At 46.2% G+C, this 9,757-nt stretch overlaps 1 protein-coding gene across 5 annotated transcripts in view; it reads right to left on the bottom strand.

The window, feature by feature from the left end:
- Positions 1–725: 725 nt before the first annotated feature.
- Positions 726–9,757, bottom strand: part of FRMD4B (FERM domain containing 4B) — a 137,180-nt gene continuing 128,148 nt past the window's right edge. For all 5 annotated transcript variants that reach the window (XM_027793065.2, XM_055805444.1, XM_055805446.1 and 2 more), the window contains 6 exons: positions 8,118–8,174; positions 6,615–6,762; positions 5,286–5,411; positions 3,352–4,157; positions 2,657–2,789; positions 726–1,200 (listed from right to left, as the gene is read on the bottom strand). In XM_027793065.2, the coding sequence (XP_027648866.1) occupies positions 1,080–1,200; positions 2,657–2,789; positions 3,352–4,157; positions 5,286–5,411; positions 6,615–6,762; positions 8,118–8,174 (1,391 nt within the window). In that variant the 3' untranslated portion in view covers positions 726–1,079. The remainder of the gene's footprint in view (positions 1,201–2,656; positions 2,790–3,351; positions 4,158–5,285; positions 5,412–6,614; positions 6,763–8,117; positions 8,175–9,757) is intronic.

Genomic DNA, 9,757 nt, shown 5'->3' with positions numbered 1-9,757 from the left:
GGAAAATGCTGTTCTGTCACTTAGTGACTTCGCAATGCACCTGGCAGTTCAGATGGACTTGCGGTACAATCCTAATGCCCCTCATTTTAAGGCACCCGCTTGGCTGTTTGTGTTTGCATCCACCTGAAAATACTGGCCGTTACACTCGAGTTGTTTGCTGTGTGATCACTGGAGCTCCCCACTGCGGACCCTCGGTTGACTATGGCAGAGCAAAATGGAATCGTCACCCGATGAATGGGGGTCACCGTGCAGCCACCGTGAACATTTGCCTGCTCCTCCACACAATGAAGTTGTACCACGGAAAGGTCATTAAATGGGAGGTTATTAATTACACTTTATCATGGAAAAGAGAGTTCAAAGTTTACTGCTTCTGTTTCCAAACTCCACAACCACCTTTTAGCTTTACACAACATGTGTCAGCAAATTCTTTTCTTTCCAGAACAAACTTGTGGTGCTAACAAACACTCTTAACAACACCCCAAAAAAAGGATAAACTCATTCAAACCTCCATAATAAAAAAAATAATAATCCAGCCTTCCTTCAAGTAATGTTCCAATACTGATTAAGTCATCCTTTGCCTCACTCACACACACAGTATCTATCCTTCATAAGCTTACGAAAGTCCTTCCAGGTCATCATAAGCCATGGCAGAATAAATTTTCATTTCTTCTTTCAGACATCAGAATTGTGCTCCTAGAATTCCTGGTTTTTCCATAAGAGTCTCCTTTTTGCCTTTTTTTTTTTTTTTCCCTCTGAGGTTTGCCTTCAATACCTTCCAATCTTCCCAAAAAGTGCTTGCTAAATATAAATACTTCAACCAAGTGCTGCATCTAGTCATCGATTCGACTGTGGCTTGCTCTTCCTCGTGGAGGCTATCTGGATTCAGAAAGAAATGCCGGTCATGGTAAGACTTTGTCATTTTTTGCTACAGTCCCTCTTCATGCTGAATTTCATCTTTCCCAGCAAAACAGCCTGCTTCCTCTTCTTGTTTGGTTTGGAAGTTCCACCCGAGACCTGCCTGGGACTCACAGCACTTTGTGCAAGGCACACAAGGGTACGAATGGGGGGCTGCAGGCAGTCTACACGAGCGTCCCGGGCTTTGAATCCTCGTGCCAGAATAACCTCTGCTCGTTGTTGTGCAAGTCGTCTTCCAGCCGGCTGTCCTCATTGCCACCCAGTTGGCTTGGCTCCGCGTACACTCTGTAAGAGAGACAGGGCATCAGGGCTCCGCGGGAGCAGAGGGTCTTCCCCAGGCCCCCAAGTGCTCCACCAACTCACACAGCTCCCTCGGGCTTGCAGCAACACTGGCTACTGTGAGTTCACCCCAGCGCGATCTGGATGCAAACACAAACCCACTTTTTGTGCTGTAATTAGTAAAATTGTGCGCAACGGGAACTCAGCTGCTATAAATTGTCAAAGACTGTAGGGCGCATTGATTGCTCGTTTGCCATAATCACATTAAAATAGAAAATAAAAGAGATGAATGATCAGACAAGCGATCCAGAATATGGAAAATTAATAGCTAATAAACCTAATTTAGATAAAGCTGCCAAAATAAGCAGAGTTTCAGAGCTCGATTATAGGAAATTAAGAAATTAGTAGAAACTGTATTTTTAAATGCTGTTACTGTAGAGCTTTTAAATCACTGCAATAGAAAAGCCCATGCCGTTAAGCTTAGAAACAAGGATCTAGCAGAAGCTTGTATATATTTTCTTACACTTCCATTTATTTTAAAACAAACAAAATAAAAAATTCAGTAATTTCACACGTCAGCCTGGCAGCAAGTGCAAACTGCAACCCACAAAGCAGGAGGCACACATGTGGGGTACTTACTACGGCTGGCTACATTAGCATAAACGTACTGAAACGTGACAGCATTTGTGGGGCAGAGCCATTCCCCTGGGCAGGAGGTCACTGTCCTCACTGCTAACAGCCAGCCAGTGATAGCAGGGGGAAGAAACCTAAAACATCAAGTAGAAGTAGCGAGAGACTTGCAGGAATTTCTGCAAGGCCAGTGTGGACCCTGGGCTCCCTGCAGCCTTCGGGAGAGCCCCCATGAGCAGGGTGGCTCTGCAAGCAGCTGCACAATCTGCCTGGTGCTCGGGTTAAGCTCCCAAGCGAGATGCGCTGGTAATGTCATATCACCTTTAAACACCAGCGCTCAGACACGAGGTTGAAAAGAGGTGCTTCTTTTCCTTGCTTTTTTCCTAAAGTTTATCAGCACAGGCACTACAGCTTCAGAACCACAACAGGACTGTGTCCTGCTGGACTGCTGATGGGGCACAGGAGAAACCTCCTGCCACTGGGGGTGAGAGGGACTGGGTTTAGCGGGTGCTCTGTTCACAGTGCTGCTCCGAGCATTGCAGCTGCCAGGGATGCAAGATCTTCGATGGTCCAGCACCAGCCAGAGGAAACTGCTGTGCAACCAATGAGTTCATTCATTCATTTGACTGTTTCCCCCTTCCTTGAATATCAGCAGTACAGTTAGTGGTGGTACAACTGATCTACTCCACACAAAGACAACTCGCTCCCACAAAGTCAATCTTATAATTACTCTTCATCCTGGCCCTTTAGAATCAAGCTGATTTTCTCAGAAGTTTCAACAGCCTGTGGAACGCAGACAGAAGGGCAGGAAATCTCCATATACTCTACTTACCTGCTCTGCAAAGGAAGGTTGCCATAAACATTCGCGTAACAGCTGGCATAAGAGGAATGGGACAGCGTATCATAGTCTGAAAGTCCCAGTGCAAGTGGGTTTCGCCAGTTCCCAGCAGTGTTTGCAGAAGATGCTGGAATTAAAAAAATAATAAATTACAGCACATTAGATCTTTCTCCAGCAAAATCAGCTGAGACAAGTGAGGCAATTCTCATGAGCAGCATCTATGCAGACAATGCAAACACAAAACATGATTTGCAAGCCCTGTAAGGGAGGAAAGCACTGTGCAAGTAGTATTTTGGAGCTAGGGAATCTCTTCAAAAAAACTTCACGACCCACTCAGTGATGCTCATTGTACGGTATTTTGGAAGCCATCATGGCAACTGCATTTAGATGGCATGAAGTTTTGCACATAGCTTTAGTTGGTAAATACACTTGTTTAAAACCTGTACAGCTCTTTATGCTCCTTCGGACTACTGCACTTGCAAAGAGCAAGTGGTTTTACCCACAGAAGAAGCGAGTCTTCCCAAGCATGGAACACTGAGCTCCTGTTTGGTTCCTCATCTACCTTTCAGGACAGAGCTCTACCCTTGCTTTGACTCTGCTGACTTCATCAAGGCAGCAGAGAGGGGCAGAATTTGATGTGTAGCAGGGGCTTAGAAATAGCACTCAGCAGAGAAGAAACAGGACATTACCCGAAGAGAAAGATGACACCCGACTGCTAGGAGAGCACGGCACCTGCAGACCAGCAAAGCCCAAACTCCTTTGAGATCCTCTGTCAGACTCAAAGCCTGCCTGCAGGCTGTGACCCTGTTCCTTTTGACTGGAGGCACGTTGGTACCAGCCGCGGAGATGCTCTGCTACTAAGGCCTTGTGAATGTTTTTGGTTATGTGCTCCGTTTTAGCAACTTGCTTCCGTGGAAGCCTTAGGGTTGCATATGGGTTGTGCGGTACTCTGTCCACCTCATCCTCATGGTAAGACCTGAATTCCCTGTAACGGTCATATCCGTAATGTGCTGATGAGCGATAGGAAGGATTGACGCTGTACTGTCCCTCTGTATCACTCTCATAAACATATCCTCCATTGTAATAAATGTCAGATTCGGTGTATGGGGAATATCCAGAAATATAGTAACTAGAGGAAGGCTGTTCCTGACTTTTGTGGTAGACACCATTGCGGACATCCTTCTGGGCAAGATTTGGCATACTTCCTGAATTTGCAGCAGAAATGTTTTGTTTCTTTGACCGTCTTCGACCCCTGGTCCTGTTGTCGAGTGTCTGAGTAGTATAATACGGATTGGGAGTAGGTGTCACGCAGTAATACTCTGCACTTGACTGGCTAGTGTAGGATGATCCATCATCGAGGATCTCTGTGCTGCTGCTTCGCTGGGACTTTGAGAGGGTGAAGGCTGCCTTTTCAGCAGGAGCCTCGGACAGCAGGTGGGTTTGGGATTCGAGACTTCCACTGCGCTGCCGGCAATGGTGCGGGGAAACATCTGGCCTGAAACAACACAGATGTCAGCTGGTTAAAGGCAGTCACACGCAAATGTACACACAGAACTGGAGGGAGCACGCACAGGCAAGTCAGGCATGCCACAAACCCAGTCTTACGGTTCCACACAGAATATCTGCATCACAAGAAATTCAGCTTGGCTGAATTTTAGATTTGCTCCATCAGTAGGAGATCTCTCATAAAAATCAATCATGCTGAGTAAGGTTAATCTGTGACAGGCATACATACAGCAAAGCTCACAAACTCACATTCTGTAATGACTTACAGGAAGGTGTTCTCAGTTTTTACATAGGTAAAATGTGTGCAAATAACCGAGCTGGGAGCAGAACACGGGAAGATGGGTTTCCCGTGGCTCTGTCTCTCCAGGCTGCATCACCCCAGCCAAATAAACCATGAGCTCTTCACAACATTATCAGACTTATAGCATCTCCCCTTCCCCAGCACGGATTCTCAGGTGACTAATAATACAGGTGAGCTCACGTTGCAGCTCTCTTCCCATAGCAAGGGCACTAACTGGGTGCTCTCTCCTCTATCTGTATGCTTTTTCAGGAAGCTTATAGGAACATAATCCACAGCAGACAACTGTCAGCTTGTGAACAAGTTTTTGTGGGGAGATCACTAGCTGACACACAATACAATTTCATAAGCCTCACTTTGTTAGAAAACGAGGCCACAAAGGAATTGTAAAAAATTCTGGCTATCTTATGAGTATTTTACAGAAACCTTTTGAACACTCATTATTTGTTAAAAGTCCCTATGGGGCCTATCTGGAAATGACCTTTCTTCTCCTATAGTCTTTAATGATCAGATAAGCAATATTTGTGTGCCAGGTTCCATCTCACTCCTGATTTTGTGGACACCCATTTGTGCATGCTGCTGTTTGCCCAGACAGGGTTTGTGCTCACATGAACATCCTCGCTCGTGTGTCACAAAACTGGTGCAGGACCGTGCCAGCAGATGGTGGCTGATACTAACCTTGTGCCTCCAATACCCAGCAATGACATTTTAAGAACCTGACCCTGCTGTGGGGAAAGCTGTATGGCCAAGGACCCTTTGCCCTCTTAACACCATTTGCTTTTATTCTGCTGCTGCCTAACACAAAGCTCCCTTACTTACTGTAAGTGGCTGCTACTGTAAGCATTGCGTGTGAGCACGGGGGTTGTAGGCATGCTTCTCCCCCCATGGGGCTGGGGTGGCCGGTCCAGGGTTCGGTAAGGACTGCTGTGAGTCGAAAGCAGGTCCCTGTAACGAAGGAGACAATCTCAGTTAGGTTAAACCCCATGCAAGTCACAGCATGTGGAATAGATGGACCATAAGCCTTGAAGACTTAAAACGAAGGGCACAGACCCCAGGTAAGGGCATAACTGCATGTGCTTCCCCCTATAACTACAGAACTGTTAAACTGGAAGAAAAATCCAACCCTTTCTTGTGGTTCAGGAGAGGTCTTCACAGGATGCCCAGGACAAAAGTACGGAGCAGAAGAGACAGAGCAGATAACAGAGAAGCAAAGGAATCAGGTTTTAAATTAGAGCACATCACAGCTAAATGGTTACGTAAAGCTGTAATTCAGCTTCTGAACTTCGTGCAGAGAAGCATTCTGCTTATCTTGAGCGACAGGCAAGAAAAACACAAAGACATGACATTGCCCAAAACTTTAACACATTTTTAAAGCATGCCTTCGACAGCCTGCTCATGCAAGGCACAGTCCAAGAAGTATCAAGATCAGTGGGAAACCTTACACTGAGAACAACTAGCACCAGATGAGACCCATACAACGTGATCACACAACCATCAGCAGAGCTACTGCTGCCCACGCGCTCCACAGAACTGTTGTTTTAGCTCAGAAGTGCTTAATTTCCACAGATACATCCAGGAACCTCAGTCAGTCACTGCAGCTGGCACTATTGATGATAGCTGGCTGAATCCCAGTAACTCCGCTCTTACACAGGGAATTGCTCATCAGGACTTAATGCGAATTCTGTATGCTTTGACAGCATACCTGCTGAAATACTGATACCATCGGGAGGAATGGGTATGGTTTGGTGTTACCTGAAGCCACTAAGCACAGTCATCAGGAAAACTACAAGTTGTTTAACTAATACTGAAGACAAACCACAGAAAGAAACAAAGGATGACAGTATTGGTGAGCACGAGCAATTCCTTAAATGCAGCCCTTGCTATTCAATTTCTCACCCGTCTCAAATCTCTTCACAAAGACTACACCACCTGACAATTTCCGAGACTGTGACAACTATTTATACACACTTACAGACACTTTGGTTACTAAGTGGGAAATGTAGCTCCCATCACCGAACCTTGTAACGGCAGAGGAGTGGAGGCACCAGGCTCCACCGGAGTGCCCGTAGTCACAGGCACCATGGCAGGGGCAAGATGGAGCTCCTGCCAGCAAGGCGGTGAGCACGGCGGCAGCAAGACATGCCCTACCTGGAGTGCCTGGTTTCCAAGAGCTGCTCGTTGATGGATGACTTTCTGAGATGAATTCTCTCCACCCCGAGGGACTTTGGTGGAGGGAGCCTTGGAGAAAGCTGCGCAGAGCTGGGTCTCTGTGCTGCCACAGGAAGCGATTCACTGACTGTCGGAAAGAAATCGGTCTTTCGTTAGCAAAATCCTTGATATTTTTGGTCTGTATGCAAATCTGTGGCCCCTACATCAAAAAAACTTTGCACTACAGAGACCACAAGAGAAGCTGTGAATGTAGAAAGGCTCTCCTGCCTGCACCCAGCTCTCCTCCAGGCTGACAGGACACTGCAGAGGCTCCTTCAGATCTCAGCAGCCCTGGCTCCCATGGAGATTACACCCAGCTTGGGGCTGTGCCAGATCACAGAGTGGAACTTCCTTGGGAAAACACCTGTTTGCACACAATCCTTCCCAGAGCCCAGCAGGCAAGCTCAGCCTCTGCAAAGGCCAGTTCCTCTCCTTCACCTTCCAGCTCTTTACTTGAAAATGACGTTTTAAGAATTAGTTTTGAAACACAACCTAAAAGGGACTGACTTCAAAAGCGACCAAATGAGCAAAGACAACGGAGAGACACATTTGGCTGAAGGCAATTGGGAAGGCGCTGGTTTGATCCTTGTTCTCATTTTGCTCAGGGCACAACCCAGGTCCCATCAGAGCCAACAGGAAACTCCAACACACACATATAAATGCAGGACGAGCATCACAGAGAACGCGCTCACTAGCCAAAGCCCTGGCTCTACTTCTACTTGTAGAAGCAGGAATCAGGTGTAACTCCATTTTAAAGCAACAGATGGGTTATATCAGTCTAAAACTGGGACAAAGTGGGATGGGAATCAGGCCCTAAGTGAAAAGTGAGCAATAACTTAGATAATGTTTGTCCCCAAATAATGATTACCCGGTTTAAGGGAGAGGCAAACCAAGTCCTTTCCACCTTGTGGAACAGGGTGTGAATGTGTGTGTCTGTGGGCGTGTGTGTAAAATGAGTAAGCTGAACAAACACCGTACCCATGTGAGATGCAAGCTTACTAGGTAACAGACAAACGTAAACAGATCGTTAATATCTGTGACTATTCTGCTTTTTTGTAAGTTTTATAGTAGCTATGAGGACAGAAGGGCGGGGCAAATCCTCCCAGCTCATTAAGTCCTCCAGCTGCTCATCCATCTCTGGCCACTTCCAAGGGATGAAGGATTTGACATCCACAGTGCCCTCAGCCTGCAGGCTGGTCACCTTAAAACCAACAAACCAATCACCTTCTCTAAAGGCAACTGGGTTCAGCTTTCAGGGCAGAAACTTTGAATAACAACTAACCCATGATGAGGAAAGACATTCCTCATTAAGCTCTTTTTTCCTCTGCTGTAAAGTAATTTGTCATCGAAAGCCACCAAGACAGTATGCTAAGGGACATGGCAAGCCAAAGGAATGTCTCTGAACGGGCACACTTCATAGGAAGAAAAGGATAAGCAACATACCATCATCGTAGGTGGTTGTATCGGACAGGGAGCTGCTCTCAGATGGAATTATGTCATCTGTGGATGAAGACAGGCACTTTAAGCATAGGAGACCCAACATCCATTTCCAACTATCACATATGGTTTATTTTCTACAGCTTCAGAGCCAGATGCTACTTGTACCGCTGCAATCCGTATACTTTAGCCCTCCACAGCCTGAAGACAGCCGTGCTTTGGAATACAGCATGACTTGTTATGTTCACTGCAATTCCGCAAGCTACCTGGGTAATTATCAAAGGAGATTTTGTTCAGCTGCTGCTGGAATCAGGCCAAGATTTACCAAAGTGTTTTCCCCTCAACTTCCAACAGATCTCACAGGGTGTTTTGGTGTTTCAATAGGAGTCAAGAGCCTACAGACATGTAGATCTTGGCTGCTAGCATCTAATCTCCTCCAGGTATGCCTGAAATCCTACCACGTAGGTACAAAATGCCTTTTGAAATTTGGCATTCACTTTTGAATGTTTCATCAGCATACAAATTCTGTTTCAGTTACATTCATGTCAATCCAGAATAATTCCACTGATTTCAATCAAGGTATTGCAAATTCCGACAGCACAGGGAGCAGTAACTGTTGTAAGGATGTTCAAATTGTTTCTGTTTCCTTTGTATTCTGTTATTTATTCTAAGTGCTTTACTGCACCTACCTGGATACTACTCAATACTAGCACTTGCTCAGAAACATCTTGTCCTTGCTAAGGTTTAGAACCGATCAGCAGTAGCAAAGAAATTAGGCTGGTGATAAAAAGCAGCAATAGAGACAATTAACCCAGAGAAAAATCTGTTCCTATGCTGTTTTGGGCAAGACAGTGCTGGTGGATAAAAGGTCTGTGTGAACCTCCATGCACAAGGGAAAGGAAGCAACAACAGTCCACAGTGGCAGCCACTTTGTGTGTGACACCTGCTTCTTCCATCAGTCATCATGAACACATGCACCCTATGTTGCTCCCTTGCTGTTGCGCTTTGCTGGGAGAAAAGGTCTGGTTACAAGAATTGAGTTCTCTTCAAGAGCAGCCAAACATCAGGGCTGGCCCCTGCCCTGAAGGGACTTGTCAGACCACCGAGGATGCGCTACAGCTCCGCCTGCAACCGGACACTGGGAAAAAGCTGCGGGGGGGGGATTATTCACATGAATTTGACCATATGGTGGTGAAACAAGGAACTGGGCCCAGTGCAAGGAGGCAAAAAAAAAATTACCTGGGGGGAAGAAAAGGAAAAGAGGGGAAAAAAAGCCAGCCAAAAGCTGCACTGCTGAATGCCTGTGGGGTCTGCAAATGCTGACAACATATGGGCGAGCTCTGAATTTAAATCCCCAGTCTGTGAAAATCCCTGCAAAAGGGAACAAAACTCTGGGCTAGAGAGGAAGCAAAGGAAAGGGTGAGCAGAACACAGGGACCAGGAGACAGTCCAGTATGTCCTTCATCTCCCATCCCTTAGGGGCTGGGATGAAAATAGCTACAGTTTGATTCAATAAATCAATGTTGCTATTTAACATGTTATTTCCAACGAGTCATTCCCCAAATTCACAGGACACAAACGACTCATCACTGCTTAGCCTTCTGAAACCGTGTACCCTTAGCCAGAGAGTACCGTCAGTGATGGTG

This window comes from Falco peregrinus, chromosome 5 (assembly GCF_023634155.1).
Source record: "Falco peregrinus isolate bFalPer1 chromosome 5, bFalPer1.pri, whole genome shotgun sequence".
Lineage (NCBI taxonomy): Eukaryota > Metazoa > Chordata > Aves > Falconiformes > Falconidae > Falco > Falco peregrinus.
This window is presented reverse-complemented; position numbering and strand designations above follow the sequence as displayed.